The sequence below is a fragment of the Pleurodeles waltl genome, chromosome 8 (assembly GCF_031143425.1).
Source record: "Pleurodeles waltl isolate 20211129_DDA chromosome 8, aPleWal1.hap1.20221129, whole genome shotgun sequence".
Taxonomy (NCBI): Eukaryota; Metazoa; Chordata; class Amphibia; order Caudata; family Salamandridae; genus Pleurodeles; species Pleurodeles waltl.
Window position 1 is genome coordinate 1,483,662,040 of NC_090447.1, and position 20,217 is coordinate 1,483,682,256.

The 20,217-nt window shown below is 46.2% G+C and overlaps 1 protein-coding gene across 1 annotated transcript in view; it reads right to left on the reverse strand.

Annotated features, from left to right (window-relative positions):
- Positions 1-510: 510 nt before the first annotated feature.
- Positions 511-20,217, reverse strand: part of DRD3 (dopamine receptor D3) — an 807,482-nt gene continuing 787,775 nt past the window's right edge. The window contains exon 8 of the mRNA XM_069202686.1: positions 511-8,081. Coding sequence (XP_069058787.1) covers positions 7,885-8,081 — 197 coding nt within the window. The 3' untranslated portion in view covers positions 511-7,884. The remainder of the gene's footprint in view (positions 8,082-20,217) is intronic.

Consider the following 20,217-nt stretch of genomic DNA (forward strand, 5'->3'; position numbering starts at 1 on the left):
GGAAATATTGTGACAGACTAACACCATAGACAAAATATTGAAAGGTAAGTATGTATAGATTTTCTATACCTAACTGCACATAAGTGTACCTTGAATATAGATACATGTCTAAATATCTGACCTCATAGTATCTAGATGTAGAGTTCTGAGTAGTAAATCTTCGCTTCCCTATATGCACTTACGTTTCAGTATTTTATCTATGACATGAGTGAGTCACAATTTTCTTGTACTCGATAACCCAGACTTCAGACATGCATGAGAAGTACTGGACTGAGCAAATTAGAGCTACTCTGGGACAGAAAAACAGGAAACTGATGGAAACAGGAAGTTGAGTAATAGGGAACCGAGAGAGCAGGACATGTTGTGTTATTGGCCCTGCTTCTTTAAGGCCAGCCCAAGGGACTGCCCCCTGTTGAACTCCGCGCGCTTCCAGTGTTTCAGGCACATAGAGAGAACACGTTGTCAGTGGTTCAGCCAGAGTATGTCTTATAGAAATCAAGAAACAGAGCCTGACAGCTAATGGTTGCTTTTATTGCCTGCAGCAGGCAGCAGAATCCCTTGTGTGGTTACAGACATTCAACAAATGAGCTCTGGGCACCATGCATTCGTCTGCCTCGTGCTGGTCTCTCAAATGAACCGAGTTAAAAAACAAGCTTTGACGGCGTCTGCCTCCAGGGGCATCCCATGGCCGATGGCCATCCGCTTCAGTAACAGCCACCACTTACACTGATGATGACAATGTGTACTAGATGCATGCCTGGGGAGTTCAACTAAGGACCAACACATGTTATATATTGTTTTGTGGCATTTGTGTCCTGTTGTCAAGGCTCCTATGCGCTCTCTGGGTGGGCAGGGGAATTGTCCATTTGTTGTGCATGGTTGGAAGAATGTGGGTTAGAGTGTGGTTGCTCCTGGCACTCTCGCATGTCCTACAAGAGGTTCAGAGAGGTGCTCCAATGGGAGAACTTCTAGTTGTGCTTAAGCATGAGCTGATGTTGAAAGGACAAATGGTGTCGCACCAGCAGTTACTTATCTTCCTCTCCCTGACCTATGCCGGAGTGGTTCTGTGTTTGGGAAAAAACTTCTCTAAACCTCTCTGCAATTCCAGGTGACTGCGGAGGATCTTTATTCTGCCTGGATTGCATTCCAGAACTCTGTGGTGTAGCAAAGCTGTCCTGGGCCCTAGCTCAAGCAATGAACATGGGCACTGTGCTCCACGCTTGAGTAGCAAGACATCCATAGTTCAGGTACACTGGGACCTAACACTCTTGAACCCATGTGCCACTGCACCTCCTGCACTATTGATATCTACGCCTCTGCCAGATCATGACCATCAATACAGAGCAAGAAGAACCCCTATTGTGAGATTTCCTCAAGAAAGCCAGGTCAGGCGTGTGGCCAATCCAACCAGATTGTTCTTCTTTGGCATCAGGTGTAATGTTTGAGTTGAAGAAGATAAGTCCTGCTCCATGTGCAATAATGCAGTCTACCTTTGAACTGGTCACAGTTAGAGGAAGGGTGGGGGTCATTTAAATTTGGCAGAGCAGGACTGATGTAAACTGACTATTTCCCCCCCCCACCGAACTTACGGTTTCCCTGTATTTAGACTCAGGGAAGCAGTGAGTTTCGGACAATGGAGCCCCTGCTTTCAGAAACCACGGGGTCATCTGGTGATAGCGACTGTGGTCCCGTCCTGCTTAGGACAGGGCAAATGTCTCTAGGTTTCCATGCATTGGACCGCCATGTGAAGTCATGGTGGTCCTGGGTAGGGAAATCATTCAGGGAATTTGTCTCCTCATAAATAGGAAGCTAACTCTGTGTATTAGGATGCCTGATTTTTTATTTTCCAGAACAAGGTCCTGCTTTGGAATTTTGTCTTGAACAACAAAAAATCTGCAGAGAGCGGGTACATCAAACATGACACACTCACAAAGCCTCACTGTCTTCATTTAATCTGCTGTGGGGAGACTCTCCAAGTATAGTGGGTGATCTGTCGCCGAGAAGGCAGGGGCATGTTCTCCGCTGACCTGGCAGACTTCCTGCTGTAATGTTATTGACCCCCTAAGTGCTTCTAGACCTGAGATGAGTGGGTGGCATGGGCAGCAGCTTGGCATCTCAATACTGGGTAGGGGCCAGAGTGAGACCTAGTGCTGCTGGCCACAAAGTGTAGCCAGAGTATGGGCAGCGCAAAAAGAGAGTAGAGAAGGGTAACACAAGGTGGGATGTGTTACGTAGGTGATGGATCATTATATCCTATGTTGAAAAGGAAGGCAGAGTAAGTGGGAACGGGGGCACAAGGGAGGGGGTTCAGGTTGTGGGTTGCGAGGGCAGATGAATGTTCTTCACAACAGAAAACACTCTGCCATGTTAGGATATCCAAATGGACATCTGCCAGCATGGTGTTGTTTCAAGAGCAGGGTCTTTTTTCCGTCATGAAATGGAAGAGAGAGCAGGAACCAGGTCTGACTCTCTAGTCGGGCAATCTTGCTGCCGCAAGTTTTTCATAATTCTTTTTGTTTTGATGTTGGATGCAAAGTAGGGTACACTGCCATTGGTTAGTGATTTATAGGCAATACAGTAGGTCAAGAAGGTGGAATGAGTGGGCACTGTTGACAACTCATGATTTGAAGCAACTTATGTTCATCTATACTTAGATGGTCACAAGGCAGGACTTTAGTTGGCTGATATCTTGACCAGATATTGCCTTCAAGGAAATCTGGGTGTCACTTTTGAAGGGTGTAAAGGTTCAAAATCACAGGTGAGGGGATGGCGTCTCAGGAAAAGCTGTAGGTCACTGGGAACTGGCTTGGATCTGTAAGTTCACATTGGAACCAGCTGGGCTCTATATTATGATAAATACCACTTCAGGACTTTTCCGTTGAAGTATGTACAGTGAGTTAGGTTGTTTAACATTGCTTAGTTGCACACTATGTTGAAGGCTGCAAAGAGATCAAGAAAGGCTCTTAGACAAAGAGTCACTGTAGTCTGCCGTCTGAAGTGCATCACTCATTACTAGATTGGTGGCTATTTCTACCTTGCAAGGGGCTGTGAATTCTGATTTGTAGTCCAGCAAGAGGGAGGTGGGTTTGCTCTGCAGCAGGTGAGTGATTGGATGACAGTTTGGTAGGTAATATAGTGTCCTGGGGAGTCTCCTGAAAAGTTGCAGGAAATGTCCCATTGTGAAAGCATGAATGAGAATGCCCTGTCAAAGGACGATGAAATGGGTGTGTTGGGCTCAGAGGATTCTGGATGCTAGAGATGTCAGATATTTTTAATGGGCGTCAAGGACAAAGCTCCTGAAAGACCTGTTAATGTCTAGCAGCTTGAATAGTCCCCTGCGTATGGCGGTTGTGTTTGGTAGATGAATGATGTTGGAAGCATGGTCGGTGACAGAGGTAAGGTCGGATAATGGTTTGGAAGGGTAGCAGATAATGTTGGCAATGTCTTTACAGATGAGGTGTAGCATGTTCTCTTTGTCTTATGATTAGTTTGAAATCAGCCATCATCATCAAGTTTTGAAAGGCTACACTCATTGTTTTAATTTCTGTATTCCCGGGACATTGAAGCGACCTGGACAGATGTTGCTTGAAGAGTTGGTGGAGGGGACATGAGGTTGTATGTCTTAGAGTTAAATGCTACTGTGGGGCCATGTGACTGGTAGATGAAATGAAGCATGAAAATTTAGGTTGTGTTCAGATGGAAATGTAAGCCATGTGGTTAGTTGATTTGTGAGGACAATGGTTGCTGTAGTTCAGCAGGATCAAGAAGTCAATAATGCTAGCCGTAATCCAGGTGATTTAGGTTTCTGTAAGAAACATGACATTACGAATATTGGATGTAATTAGGCTAGCTATGTCAGATGCTTACTAGAGTGGGCACTGATGAGTCTGCTGGTGTGTTTCGCTTGTTTCTTGTTGGTAGTGACGAGCAGGATGGTGATGGGGTTGTTACGGTGCATTATGATGCATGCATGGTTGAGAAAGGTGATGATGCTGGGTGACGAGGATGCACATGATCTTGCTGTGGGTTCTGTGAGATGTGGGGGTCCTGGCCCTTGGACCTCCCCATGCCATAGCAGGAAACACAACTACACTTGTGTACCCTCAGAAGAGAACGTAAGGGTGAGGGTGCGTTCTGAACCTGGAAGAAAGGGGGCATGGCCATGTGAACAGAGGAACAATGTGTTACTTAATGTGGTGTTTCAGTGACCTCCTTGGCGCTGAGGAGTGGTCTTCTTTCAAGCCTCTGTAGACCAAACATTTTTATAGCAGTTAGTGCTGCAGTTGCTGGATGCACCTTGTAGCCTGTTCTTCACACCCATTAAGGCCTTCAGGAGGCATACAGGTGGGGGCAGGAGGGGCAGAAATCTTGGGGCCAAAAAAGTGGGAGGCAGGAGAGAGCAGTCAAATGGCTATGGGGGGGGGGTAGATGCCCCCCTGGACCTAATACTGTCAGTGGGAGTGCAGCAGGAAGAACAAATTAAGTTAATCAGGGGCAGGAAAGATGAGAAGAGGGAGGAGCAGAAGGCAAGGAGGGCAAGAAGAGATAAAAAGCATCAGTGTGGTTGTAGTGGGGAGACAGCACTACCTGGGGTAACCTAACTTGTGCTTCTAGTGACACGGTAGGGGGACGAGGAGTGAACGTTTTTATGGCCTCAATTGACAACACAGTTGTACTTTCTTGCATTTGGTGCTGTTGCACATAAGCGCCTCCCACATGAAAATAGGGTGAAAATGTGCTGCTGGACTCATGGTGAGGCCATAGAAATGCCTTCATATGGACACCTCCTATCTGCTCTCTGGATGGGGTAAAGTTAAGTCTCTCTGACACAGACTTACCTTGGTCAGTAAGATTGCTGGGAGGAAGGTGGGAGCTTCAGATTTCCTAACAATCTGGTTGGCATATAATGTTAAATTACATTATATAACAAGCAGGGTGCATGAGAGGGACTAAAGGGGGAGGTAAAGGGAGACGGACGTGAATTGGTAGGCTTACTAAGTGAGAGAAAACACAATACTTTGTAAAATAACCAGTATCTTTCAAAATTCCTTGTGAAATCCGACAGACACCTCATCATACCCGACTGAAAGCACCTGCACCAAACTATTTTCCAGAAAATACATTTATTAGGGGTGTGTAACACCCCAGACACCCCCACTGAAGCTACACCCCTGCTCTCTGCCCTGAGATAAGGGGTCGCTTCTGCACAGCATGGACATCTTCTACTTTGCAGTAGGCTGGAGTAAGGCTGAGAGCTTCTGCCGTGCATGGTGAGTTGCAGCGTGGGCAGCACATGGGCTGGGCTGAGGTGAAGCTTAGTCCATCTAGCCTAAGAGTGAGTGTGGAGAATGATACCCAACCAAATCGTTACACTGCTTTGAATGACAATGGGAAACATCACATGACAATGCACTCACCTTTGATATGAGACTTTAATGCTACACGATGCAAGCTTGAATCTTTAGTGGCAGATAAGCTAATGATTACCAGGGTGTGTCCTCACCATATGGAAGAGCCACAAATGTTATGTTATGTTATGTTGATTTGTAAAGCATGGCTACTCACTTGTGAGGGTATCCAGGCACTGAGAAATGTTGTGCAATTATGGTCAATTACAGTGTTTGTCCATCAGTGACTGCCAGCTCTTCCCAAGAGGGTTGCATATGGTCGACCCCTGGCAAGGCTGAGAAGTCTTGCTGGCTGAGGTGAGCATTTCATTCATGGTTATGATTCATTGGCCATTTTTGATCAGACACTGTCTTTGTGGGTCAATGATGGTATAAGTCCAGTTCCTTCAGCTGCCAAAGCAGCTGACTAATGTGAGATTTGTGTTTAATAGTGGACTGTGAGGCTTGCTAATGTGAGTTTGCATCTTGCTGTCTAGCACCGTCATGTATTCTGCATTCCCTCTGACTGGGGCTATTGTAAGTGTAGTACTTGCTAGAAGTATCTGAGAGGGTATGCTGCTGTGACCCAAGCCACTAATGGCACCCATAGTTGAAAGTGGGTAGCGACTGCCTAATGTATGTGCCAAAGTCTCCTAATCACTGTCTGTTAATCAAGCAGAGGCTCAGTCTTTTGTTTTTTTCATGATCCAGTGGACCCCCCACACGCCCTTCCTGGTCCAGGGCATGCCCACTTGCAGGATTGCTCCTACATCCTTTGGTGTCTGCATAGGTCCATGTCATCTTCTTCTCGGCACACTACCTCTTGAGCATTACATTCTCCAGGCTTCAGTCCCAATATATATGAAGATGGGTTCAAGGAGTTCAGACTGAGGGTCAGCCCTCTGGCTGATTCCATGTGAGCCAGAAATAGCACATTAGCAGCACTAATAGCAATTGATCATAACATAGCACGAGGTAACATAACACACATTCACTCGGTGCCTGCTCCATTCATATCAAAAGGATGAAAAGCTTTGTGAAGCATGCAAGCATTTGAACCCAGGATCTTCGGGGGCTCCCCTTGTCCCACTGATGACTTCACAATGTACACATCTTAACCTATGATGATCTGTTGTGAGCCTGGAACATGTGTCTGTCTACAGCTCATCCTATCAGAATCAACAGAACAATTTTGTTTGGTCAACACTGTCCATTGGAGGTGGGAAGCGGAACATTCCCCACTGATGGATCTTGCCTCTGGAATGCGCATTTGGAAAGTCTGGTCAAGTTCATTAAGTCCTTACTCAACATAAGGTATCTCAGCATTCCGTTTAATGTCAATAAATGTTTTTAATTCATAATACAGTTCTGCTCTTTTAGTGACAGGCTTGTGAGACAAATTAGCACTGATGGTGGATAAAGACTCCTAGACTTGGCCACTCTTCGGCTTTTCCTACGACATGAGCTACCACAGGTGGGTGATCTCGCTCTCTCAGTCTCCTCCCCTACTCTTGCACACTTTGTCTAAGTCAGCGACTCTTACTGTGAATGCAGATTTCACCAGATTTTCCAGATAGCCACATTGTGTTCAGACATATTTTATCTCGATAGCTTGAACATTTGCCATGCACCTGGCCTCTCTGGATCCTCCTGCCCTAAGCTCATCTCATGACTTCTCAACTTCTGAAATTGCTTTTACCCAAAATGTTCCACTTTGGCTTTTTTTTTAACCTTCATCAACCTTTTGTGAAGGCGCTTTTTCCTCTGCAACCGTAACAGTGAACTTTTAGGTCCCAGACCTCTTTTTTTACAAGGAAATATACATGTTTCCTGAAAGAGTTGCCAGACATGATACATTTCAATATCGTTGACAGCCCTCTATTCTTCCTCATCTCCATATTGCATGAGTTGAGGGTCTGATGGTTCCCCATACAAGAAGTTTAGTGCGATTCGTCTCAGTAATTGGTGTGGCCGTCCTCTATCTCTATTCCTGTGGAGATGCACCCTACCAACATAGGCACTAATGCGCACCAGAATCCTGCTCTGAGGATACTTGTGTCCATGTTCTGCACTTTTTACAAAATGTAGGTTACCATGCTGATGGTGCACTTATAAAAAAATTGAGAGCTTTTTGTTTCTAAGGAGAGGTGTAATCCACACCCACTCTCAATGATAATAATGCACTCTTGCTTCTGATTGATGTTATAAACTCAGTAGATGAGATGCAGTCGCCCATTCCCATTCGCATCTTCTGCAATCCCAAGGCACCATTTAGCTTGTCAGGAAATGCTGTATAGTCAAGTTTCTCTGTACTGTGGCCAACTCAGTCTCCGATCCCTTGTGTGCTCCTCACCACGACCACCTTCTCTGTCTTTGAGTTCAGGCTCTCTTTGTCTCTTTTCGCTTGCCAACCCAACATGTAAGCCGTTTCGCTCTCTCTCGGGTCGCTGAGGCCTTCTTCAGCCATTGGTGCTGGGATTCCCCTCCACTTTGGCTCTTAGCAACTCAGAATCTTGAGGAATGCCTTGCGGAACTCTGTGTTGAAGGTTGTGTATATCACAGGGTTGAGGGCACTATTTACATACCCCAGCCACGTGGTGGCACTGTAGAGCTCAGGAGACACGTGGCAGGATGAGCAGTGGGAGTTGAGGATGTGGATTACGAAGAATGGCAGCCAACAAATCAGAAACACACCTAGGCAGAAGAAAAACAAGAGGAAACAATGTATCAAAGACAATATCTACACAGCTTTCAGAGTGGATATCATTGCATTTGTGTACAATTACACACTCCTCTCTTTTTACAGAATTTACCCAGCCCGTCTAAAAACATAAATCAATTGTATTTACCATAATGTAGAATAAGGCAACAGGGCTTCATAGCAAGCAACAGTTTAAAAAACATAAGAAACCTATACAAAGATACAAAAACACATTAAATTCCAAACACCAAAGGAAGAAGTGAAAATCCAGGCTTCAGGTTTTTGTGAAAAGTATGTATGGATGCCTCTAGTCAAGAGGCATAGATTTCAAATCTGAATAGCCAATGTGGGGAAGACAAGCTTAGACTTTAGTATGATAGGCCTATGGATTCCAATAATAACTCCTGGTAATTGCCCGGGGGTAAGATAATATGGCCTAATATGGCATACAACGTGTCTCTGATTCCACTGATGGCTATGAAAGCAAAGCTTATTCCAGCAATAGCTCTTGCTACACAGACCTATCTAGATAGATTTGGGGTATTTTTTTTTTGTTTTAACCAATTTTTATTGATTATTACAAATATACACTTAGACATCAAGAACGTTCAGATCCATACATAAGTTAGGGTAACTACAGTCCCATCACACACATCATATAAATGAGTAAGCATGTGTGGCAGTAGTCACTGGTCCATTTTAAGAACATGCAAACAGATTAGAATTACAAAGTCAGAAGAGTTTCAGTATCTTGCATAAGAAAATGCAATTTTGAGTTACTTAAATAGCGACTACGTAATTTAAGAAAAGCAAAATGCTATGCACAAAGATACCGATGTCTTAATAGCGATTCCTACAAAGTAGGAATCATTATTAGGAAATCAGCATTAAGAAATCCCATTGCATTTTAGTCAATGGGCCGCTTTTGCATTTCCTGAATAGCGATTTCTTATCAAGAAATCACTATTTAGGAAATGCAAAACCAGGGATGGCAATGGGAAAAGGCCCCCCTTTGTGCACCCCAAAAATAGGGGTGCACCTGTAGAGCACATACATGCCTAAGCGGCATTTGTGTGCTCTACTGCAATTTAAAAAAAGGGCCTTCGGGTACTTTTTAAAAAATTGCCCCTGGTTACCACCGACTTCAAGTTGGTGTTAATTGCATCTCCAAAATGCCCAAATCGCATTTCGCAAATGCATGGTACATCAGAATAGGAAATGCAAATAGGAAATCCCTATTTGCATTTCCTATTCTGGGAATCGCAAATTGCCATTTCCACAGGGTAGAAATCACAATTTGCAATTCCTTAAAGGGCTTTGTGCATTGGAAATAACGATTCGACCGTTAAGAAATGCAAACAGGCTTCGCACATCTGGCCCATTGTCTCTTATTTAAACTCCTCACAATGCATTATCTCATGCCCATATACGATAGAGTTTGGTTTAATTGATAAACATCTGTCCCAGAAACCATCTTTTCTTAAATATATATTTTCACTAAGACAGGCAGAATAGTCATCTCTGAATGCTTACAGTATATCTGGATGGAGACACAACTTGTTCAAAAACTGAAAGCATGGGGGCCTATCATTAACAGCAGCTCCTAGACACTTGGAGGATGAGCCTCTATGGGAACAAGATTTATCATATAACGGTTTTAAAAACCTGCTGAATAAACAAGCAAAGTCTTTCATCAATGACAAACAGAAGTTCAGCAAAAGCAGCCATGCCTGGTTAACAATTAATAAATACAAACGCCTCCTGCCTCAAAGCCACGTAGCTGAAACTCTCAGGGCCCAATTCACAAAGAGCCTCTGCAGTCATTGTGGTGGCACTGCAGTCAGGATGGAAGCTCCGCAGTCGTGGCAGAGTCTTCACACTGGTGGTGGAGCCTCCACACTGCAGTTTCCCATTGCGGAGATTCTGCCACAAATGCAGAGACTCTACCACGACTGCAGAGCCTCTGCCACAACTGCAGAGACTCCGCCATGACTGTGGAGCCTCTGCCACAACTGTGGAGACTCTGCCACAGGTGCAGAGATTCCCCCATGACTGCGGAGCCTCCACCACGAGTGCAGAGACTCTACCACGACTGCGGAGCCTCTGCCACAACTGCAGAGACTCCGCCACAACTGCGGACCCTCTGCCACAAGTGCAGAGATTCCACCATGTCTGTGGAGCCTCCACCATGAGTGCAGAGACTCTGCCACGACTGTGGAGCCTCTGCCACAAGTGCAGAGACTCCACCACAACTGCAGAGCCTCCAACATGAGTGCAGGGACTCCACCACGACTGAGGAGCATCTGCCACAACTGCAAAGACTCTGCCAGGACTGGGGAGCCTCCACCACGAGTGCAGAGAGTCCGCCACGACTGCGGAGCCTTTGTCAAAAGTGCAGAGACTCCACCATGACTGCGGAGCCTCCAACATGAGTGCAGAGACTCCGCCATGACTGTGTAGCATCTGCCACAACTGCAGAGACTCCGCCATGACTGCGTAGCATCCGCCACTACTGCAGAGACTCCGCCACGACTGCGGAGCCTCTGCCACAAGTGCAGAGATTCCCCCATGACTGCGGAGCCTCCACCACGAGTGCAGAGACTCCGCCACAACTGTGTAGCATCTGCCACAACTGCAGAGACTCCGCCACGACTGCGTAGCATCGGCCACTACTGCAGAGACTCCGCCACGACTGTGGAGCCTCTGCCACAAGTGCAGAGACTCCACCACAACTGCGGAGCCTCCACCATGACTGCAGAGACTCCGCCACGACTGCGGAGCCTCCACCATGACTGCAGAGACTCCGCCACGACTGTGGAGTCTCTGCCACGACTGCGGAGGGTCTTTGTGAATCTGACCCTGAAAGACTATTATAAAATATGGCTATTACAACTACGATTTGGGTTATTCTCTCCATATGATTGTTAGTCAAATCGGTATGATAGGCCACCTTCAGGAATGTGCAGACTGTGCCCACAACTAAAGGAATCGCTAATTTGTTTAATTTGCACCTTTACCTCCCTATTGAGCAAAAGTAGATATTGGTTTGTAATGTCTTTAACTAATAGGGCATTAGAACGTGCCTTCAAGCAATTCTTTTTTGCATGAGAGGAGAATCTGAGTTGGGATTTCAAGGTTCATTACATTTAGGAACAAGGCAAAGACCCAATGACAATTCCCTGCCTAAAACACGCGAGACAACTCTCTGAGCCATTCGACTGCTTGTTGAGGTTTGCTGCGAGCAACACAAGACTTTGATGTTCCTACACTCGGGGCTGCAATTTGTCATACAGATACATTGCATTCGAGCATCCTGCTACCCATCTTTGTTATTTTATGCTTAAAAACTTGTATTTGATTGCTTTTAAAAGTCCCATCCTCACCTAGAAAGTTAAAGTTCGCCTTTTTGCACAGACTGCTGAAACAGACGAACTCCAGCTGCAAACCTTTAGCACAAGCCAATTTTGGGCTCTATGCCATTATGGTTTTGTTAGAAGTTTATGGTTTTAATTAACAGAAATACAATATTTACGTACTTACTTGGCATACTGAAACGAGGCACTAATTTTAAGTGCAAAGTGAACTGCAATGGGGCTCCAAGTGCTGCAACTGCACATGGGGCTTTTGGAATAAAATATTTCAATAGCACAGATCTCTCCATAGCAGTACTGGCTTGCTGGGCAGTTCAGATTAACAGGGCAGCTTCCAAGTTTTCAGTTCCCATTGCCCACTGTGACAACTCACCCTGCTCCTTCTCATCTGCAGTGCAAGCAGGAAGGGCTGGCTCTCACAGGCACTGTTATTTGAATTAAGGGCCAGATGTAGCAAAGCTTTAGCGAGTCGCAAACGGCGAAAATCGCCGTTTGCGAGTCGCTAAAGCCACTTTGCTATGTTGAAATGCATTTTGCGAGTCGGAACCGACTCGCAAAATGCATTTCCGAGTCGCAAATAGGAAGGGGTGTTCCCTTCCTATTTGCGAATCGCAATGGTATGCATTTTCATTTGCGACCGCGATTGCGGTCGCAAATGAAAGCGCAGTTATTATCCACTTGAAGTGGATGGTAACCCAGGCGCAAACGGGAAGGGGTCCCCATGGGACCCCTTCCCCTTTGTGTCTGGCACAAAAAATATTTTTTCAGAGCAGGCAGTGGTCCAATGGACCACTACCTGCCCTGAAAAATACCGAAACAAAAGGTTTCGGTTTTTTTTTCAAAGTGCAGCTCGTTTTCCTTTAAGGAAAACGGGTTGCACTTTGAAAAAAAAAAACTGCTTTATTTAAAAGCAGTCACGGACATGGTGATCTGCTGTTCCCAGCAGGCCACCATCCCCGTGAGTGCCCTGAATCGCTATGGGGTCGCAAATTGCGACCCGCCTCATTAATATTAATGAGGTGGGTCTTTGCGACCCCATAGCGACTCGCAGAAGGTGTCTGAGACACCATTCTGCATCCCAAATTGCGACTTGCAATTTGCGAGTCGCAGGGACTCGCAAATTGCAAGTCGCAATTTGGGAATTTGCTACATCTGGCCCTAAGTGTGCTATTTTTCCAATTGTGGCATGATGGAAGTCAATCAGAAAGTTTGCATCAATGCTTAGAGCAGCTCCTGGTGCTGGAGAAATGAAAGCTCTGTGTCCAGATGGGATTCCTGTACAGCATCTCTTGGCAAGGTTCAAAACTGAAATAATAACATATTTATTAATTTATTGCAAACTGTGACTCGTGGTTGAAAGGAATGCTTTCCCAAGTCGGAAGATGGTGCAATGCCGAATGTTAGAATGTACTATGGGTTCTTCTCTCTGTTTTTGTGTTGTTAACCCATGCTAGGGGTTGATTGCTGCTGTTCACATGCATCATGGCCCTTAAAATAAGGCCTGAAACAGCTCTAATGTGGCACATTTTGTGAACTTTTCCTGCATAATTTTGTTATTCTTAACACTGTTGGGGCAAATCTTTCACCTCATTAACACCAGTTTACCATCCAAACAGAGCAATAGGCAACTGAAAGTTGCCCAGTCAACCTCTGCACAGGGCATTCCACTGTGCGGTAACACAGGTTGCTGTGATTTTATTAATTTCTGATCTGTTTGAGCTAGAATTTTTTTTTTGTTAAAATCTGCAGATTATGCATCAGATGATAGACTTTGTGGCAAATGCTGCCCAACTATAGTTGTGCAGAAAAAGCTGTGGACGCAAAGGGGGTCATTCTGACCCTGGCGGCCGGTGACCGCCAGGGTCACCGACCACGGGAGCACCGCCAACAGGCTGGCGGTGCTCCCGAGGGCATTCTGACCGCGGCGGTTCAGCCGCGGTGAGAAAGGGTAAACCGGCGGTCTCCCGCCGGTTTACCGCTGCCCCATTGAATCCTCCATGGCGGCGGAGCGCGCTCCGCCGCCATGGGGCTCCAGACACCCCCTACCGCCATCCTGTTCATGGCGGGAAACCCGCCATGAACAGGATGGTGGTAGGGGGTGCCGCAAAGTATTTGGCGGTAGAGGGCCCCGCAAAGTATTTCAGTGTCTGCTTTGCAGACACTGAAATACGCGACAGGTGCAACTGCACCCGTCGCACCCCTGCAACTACGCCTGCTCAATTCTGAGCCGGCGTCCTCGTTGCAGGGGCATTTCTGCTGGGCCGGTGGGCACTCTTTCGGAGAGCGCCGGCCGGCCCAGTGGAAATGTTTAAATGGCCGCCGCGGGCGGTCATTTCACGGCGGTACCTTGGCGGACGGCCTCCGCCGTCCGCCAAGGTTATAATCACCCCCAAAATCTCATATTTCCAGTGGCCCTGAACATAGTCCAGGATCCAGTGCCCAGCCATTGCTCAGGCAGACACAGGTTCCTCTTCTGTTCTTCTCCGAGTACAGCTGTCTTCTACAGTTTGTGGGATGTAAAAAAAAAACCTCTATTCTGAGGAATTAAAAGCCAGAGGCTGTAGTTCCCCATGAAAAAGCTGAAGATGAATGTACATTCAGTGAAAGGCAATGCTCCAGCCATAGGAAAAGGCCTATGACCAAAAGTTAAAATCTTGGACCTAAGGATCTGCAGCAACCATTGCTTGGTACTTGACTGATTAAATGGTGGCCTATACAGAACAAATGTGGCCAACATAAGATCAGTCGAAGGTTGTTGGCTTGCATGGTGGATGATAACAAGGGACTTGGGGAGGAATGTGATCTAATGACTACACCAGCTGACCTTGGCACTGATGACCTAAGTTTGTATCCCTGCCTCGGCTCATTATCCTGTGATTCTGGGAAAATTACCTAATGTAATCTGTTTTTTTTGTAAAGTTCTCTAATGCCTTGAGGCCAAGTTTGCACTATGTAAAGCTGCCAAAAAAGTCCCCAAAACTGTAAGCAAAGTGCATTCTTGAGAAGGCAGCGGATGTAAAGAATGCAGAATTGAGGTGATATGATCCTTTTTCCTGCTTCTGATAATGCTACCAAAATCTGAACCATTTGCAGCCTTCTTATCAGATGTCTTGGAGACTAAAGTAGACGTAATTATCATAATTGGTGATGATTGTAGGCATTGGCTTCGGATATAATATTAAAAGGGTATCCTAGCTCGTTAGTGACTTTGAATACCAGAATCAAAAATTTGGTAACGGAAAGAGCCGAGTTTTGAGTTTCTTCCTAAAGAGAGTTAAAGAGTTGATCCGGCTGATAATGGCGGGTAGAGAATTTAACTATTCAGCAGATAAAAATTTGAAAGATCGGTCTGCCATCCTGGTTCTCTTAATCAAAGGTAAGCACATGAGGTTGGCATTAGCCGATCGCAGAACCTGAGAAGGAAAATATGGGACAGCTTTACATCTGAGATAGTTAGGTCCTGACTTGTGAAAGGCTTTCTGCACTAGACATAGGGGGTCATTATGACCTTGGCGGGCGGCATCAGCCGCCCTCCAAGATCTGACCGCCATGCGGCCGCACCCCCGCCGCGGCCATTTGGAGATCCCCGCTGGGCCGGCGGACGGAAACCTGGTTTCCGCCCACCGGCCCAGCGGGGATCACGGCCGCAACATAGGAGACGGCTCCAAATGGAGCCGGCGGTGTTGCGGCCGTGCGACGGGTGCAGTTGCACCCGTCGCGCTTTTCACTGTCTGCATAGCAGACAGTGAAAAGCTGCATGGGGCCCTGTCAGGGGGCCCCTGCACTGCCCATGCCAGTGGCAAGGGCAGTGCAGGGGCCACCAGGGGCCCCACGACTCCCCGTTCCGCCAGCCTTTTTCTGGCGGTGCAAACCGCCAGAAAAAGGCTGGCGGTCGGGGACTCGTAATCCCCTGGGCAGCGCTGCAAGCAGCGCTGCCCAGGCGGATTAACACCGCAGGGGCAAAAGTGGCGGAATACCGCCGGCCCCGACGGTGCGACCGCGGCGCTTCCGCCGCGGTTGTAATACGCCTGGAAGCACCGCCAGCCTGTTGGCGGTGCTTCCGTCGTTTTAGCCCTGGCGGTCCCGTACCGCCAGGGTCAAAATGACCCCCATAGTGCTTTGAACACAGCTAGCTGGTGGCTGACCATTTTCTTAAGCATTTTAGAGGAAAATGGAAGTAAAAAGATCGGATAGTTGTTCAGGACGCTGGGATCAGCAGAAGTTTTTTTTTAACAATGTCAGGACCATGACATGCTTCTAACTAGAGGGGAAATTTGTTGACAATAGAAAAATAATGCATAGATTAGGATATTACCATAGATTCGTTAAAACTGGAAACAAGGAGCCTGTAGCCAAGGTAAAAATATGGGTGGGGGGGTGGATCTAGCAGAGAGCTGTATTTGATGGAAGACATATGATGTTACAGTCTCATGAGATAGTGGAAAGAAGGAGGAGAGGAAAGAGCCTGTTTTCGAGGAATCAGTCTCTTGATTGATGAATATAAGATACAGGGTGTCAGGTGCTACATGAGTGGGGGAGGAGTTGAGAGCGGCCAAGCACTCTGAGAGAATCCAGCAGAGTGAGAAAGTCTGAACCCTGGATCAATGCAAGGTGAAAGGTTACATCACAAAGGATGGTGAAAGTTCAATCAATCAATCATCAATCAGAGAGTTCTTGGGAGGGTTGGATGGTGTTCTCTGTGGATGTTGAGTTAGAGTATTCATGACTAATCTGAAAGGTTCTTTGGTGCGGTTGGCTGCTGACTCAATACGGGCGGTGATGGCTACTCTATTGACTTAGGTGATTTGCCAGTGGTAGTTGCTGAGGGCTGCTTTGTGGATGGCTCTGTTTGATAGGTTTCCGGTGGCTCGCCATTGTTTCTCCAGTCTGTAGCAGCTGCGCTTGGCGACTCTGAGCTCAGAGTTGTACCAGCTGGCTTGTCTTAAGGTTTTGTTGGTTCTGGCTGGCTTCAGCGGGACAACTTTATTGGAGCATTTCGTGATACAGGCGGAGAAATTTAAGGCAGCCTGGTGAAGGTCGGAAGAGGCATTGGGTTGGGAGGTGCTGAGAACCTGCGTCCACTGTGTTTCTGTTACTTTGCCCCAGCTTTGGTAGTTGGGTATAAGTTCATGGTGGTGATGTGTTGTGCGCCAGTGATGGTGAAGTTGACGATGCTGTGGTCGGACCAGGCGAGCCCAGGTGACGGCTGTACGGGCACTAATCTTATCTAGACTGGGCTATTCCAATGTCCTCTATCTGGGTTTGCCAGATTATTCGATTAACCGACTAGAGGTTGTTCAAAATACGGCAGTCCGCCTACTAGTTAAAATTCCAAAGTATGCTAGGGTGTCTTCGCTGCAAAGTAAATTGTACTGACTTCCTGTGCGGCAGCGCCTTCTGCTTAAGGCTTCGACTCTGGCTCACCAGAACTAACATAAGCAGGGACCTAAGTACTTGAATAGAAAGGCTGCTGGTATACTATCCTGCCCGGTCTCTGTTCTCTAGCACCGCGAGTATACTCAGAATCCCATGTTTTAAAAAACAGCGTTGTGGAGGTTCCTCTTTTTTGGTTCTGGCAGCTAAGGCTTGGAACCAACTACCTATGTACCTAAAGCTGATCTGCTCTCCTGCTAGGTTCAGGAAAAAATTGAAGACTTCTTTGTTTAGGCAGGCTTACGCTGTCTAGGGCGGTTGTGTGCCGACCTCGGTCTTACCTGAAGAGCCGGGACACCCTTCGAGTAGCCATGCGCTTTATACGTTTCTGTCATTCATTCATTCATTCATTCATTCAGAGTTCTGTGACGTGGCTAAAGCTGACTCTGTCACTGGAGGTGGGTGCAGTGACTAGTTGGGTGAGGCCAATGTTGCTCATGTTCTCGAGGAGAGTGGTGATGTTGAGGTCATTGGGGGTCATTGATGTGGAAGTTGAGGTCTCTGAGTAGGATGTAGTGGATGTAGTTGTTGCTGCTGCCATCATACAAGGGAGGAGGAGCTCAGTCAACTCATGGCCTAAACACGCCTAGGGACCTGTGGGGCAGTAAATTAAGGCACCTGTGAAGGTGGTGGAAGGCAGCCGTGAAATGTGAAATTATAAGCATTTTCCACTTCAAAAGGTGTTAGTTATAGGGGTAGAGCAAGAGAGACACGATCTAAGGAAATGGTCACAATCACAATTCTTCTGTGGGCCGTGTTGTCTCAAGATGACTGTGCCAATATCAGGGGCCGAGGAGTCCTTAAGCCAGGTTGTGTTAAGAATAGCACATTTCAGTGGAGTGAGGTGGTAAAGTCCAGAATATCTAACTGATGTTTGGAGACAGACCTAACATTAATGAAAAATGCACTTTAACTAGTGCGTAGAGGAGCAATGTCTGCCTGTGGTTTCTGCAGGGAGCACGAGGCATTTACGATTGAAAGGTCATTCTCCATCAATGAAAAGCCACATGCTTTACATGAAAAGGGTCATTTAACTATGTGAGAAGAGAGGACTAGCTTACCTGTGTGTGGTAGGTCTCTGACCTGCTGTGCTGTATAGTATAGGTATGTGTATGTATAATACTTTGCATCCCCAGATTGGAGCAGTATCTTGATTAGTTGAGGAAAGTCCTCCGAGTGCACGTTGTGGTGCTCCTGTGCAGCATACCTTAAACTGTGGAAGCCTGGTTAGATACTGCCCACAGAGCACCTCTGCTTAAATGTTGCTGGCTTCATTGATTGTGTCCCAGGCGGCCCACAAGCTAGCCAGATCAGCGGTTGGCCTGCCATATTGAGAGATTAGCGCCTGCTTCGCAGCCTTTCTCTGCCTACAGTGCATTTGCCGGTGCACCCTCTTCTTACACCTACTTGACATTTTTTTTTGTTTCACACAATTTCCAGGCAAAGGCAAGGAAAAACAGTGACCATCTCCCCGCCCTAAATATGACTGGGATTTTGGCAAAATGCCATAGTGGCCCAGTTGGGAATGGGCCATCAGGTCAAAAGATTTAGACAGTGGAGCTAGCTGAGTTTCTGCCTTAGTGAACTTTGCAGTTCCCCCAACTTCAAAAGGAGGAACCACGAGGTTAGTGGAGGGGGCATCTACTTTTTATTGGTGGATGCCTCACATTTACCAACCTACAAATAAAGCCTTAAGGTTGAGGGCAAAATCTCGACCTTCCCTGGCCCCTAGATATACCTAACTGAAGTCACTTGCAGGTCAGTCTCACCTGAGCCCTAGGTCCAGCTGAAAGTCCCACAAAGAGACTTAGGTGCTAATGCAGACTATTACATCCGGACACTGCATGTCCTCTGCGCAGAGGTGCAAACTCCACCTCCGCCACGCTTGCAGTGAAAGGTCTGATGTATTTGAATATGGTTGCAGTGGCCATCATGATGGAGATGCCACCACTCTAAGAAGGAATGGTGGATTTTTCATTACCATGTGGTGGCACTGTAATTGTGCCCACTTGCAGTATTCACATTTCAAGAGTCCTTGGCATGTTGACAGTTTAGGGGCACTTGAATTCCTGCGTTTATAGCAGGACTGTGGGGCCTGAGATGTGGGGATAACAGATCAGGCCCTTTGTCATTTTTGATAATTTACCTTTACCCATATTGTTAGCTCTATTGCCTTCTTCCAAGCAGTTGACTTTGTTGCGGTTACTTGGAGAACTTAGGCTTCATGTTTTATTATTTTATGTTTACTTTATATTTATGTGTTTTTTTGTAGTTTATAATTATAAATAGTTCTTCACACTTTTTAAGGAGCTTTGATATGGATCTTTATTTTCTTTGGGCCAGATGTATCATGAAGGCCTTTTGCGATTCGGAAATAGCGATTTTTAAGAAATCGCTATTTCCGACTCGCAAAGTGCCATGTATCACATTTGCGAATCGGTAATAGCGATTTCTTAAAAACCGCAAATGCTATTACTGATTCGCAAATTGCGATACCGGCCCCATTCGCAGCTATGGGCCTGTTGCCCATATCTGCAAATTTTTTGCATTTCCAAAATTGCGATTTCTGAACCAGAAATCGCAATTTTGGAAATGCAAAACCCCAGGGTGCTGGGGGGGCTAAGGCCCCCTCTGCTGCACCCCAAAAGTTTTTTGGGGAACATGTAAGGTGCACATGTGTGCTTTACATGTACAATTTAAAAATGCATTTTAAATGCATTTTTAAATTTTGCATAAGGTTACCACCAAGTTCAACTTGGTGGTAATTAGCGATTCCTAAATGCCAAAATCGCATTTAGGAATGGCTTCATACATGTGCTAAGAAATCGCAAATAAGGAATCCTTATTTGTGATTTCTAATTTAGAGAGTCGCAATTTTAAGGAATCGCTATTTTAGCGATTCCTTAAAATTGCATTCAGAATGCCTTTGATACATTCGGAAAGGGCTTTTTGCATTCGCAAACGGGCATTTGCACCGTTTGCGAATGCAAAAAGCTTTGATACTTCTGGCCCCTTGTTCTTTCTATAGCATGTATCAGAATGTATGTACAACCTCCCCCCTTACCCTGCCTGGCAGATTCCTTACACTCCACATATTTCTTTTTGTTCTCACGATTCTTATACTAGGAAAGCGGCTTAGACTCTGCATGAGATTTGGCTATATTTTTCTTTGTATGTAACAAAACAGTAATTGATGCAATTTTTGGCCAAAATGAACCAAACACAGGGATTCTGCCATAGAAATAAACTTATATAAGGAACAGTTCCATGCCAAGTGGCACGTGGCATGCTGTGTTTTCTTTGATTTGAAAAGCCCTGAAAAGGC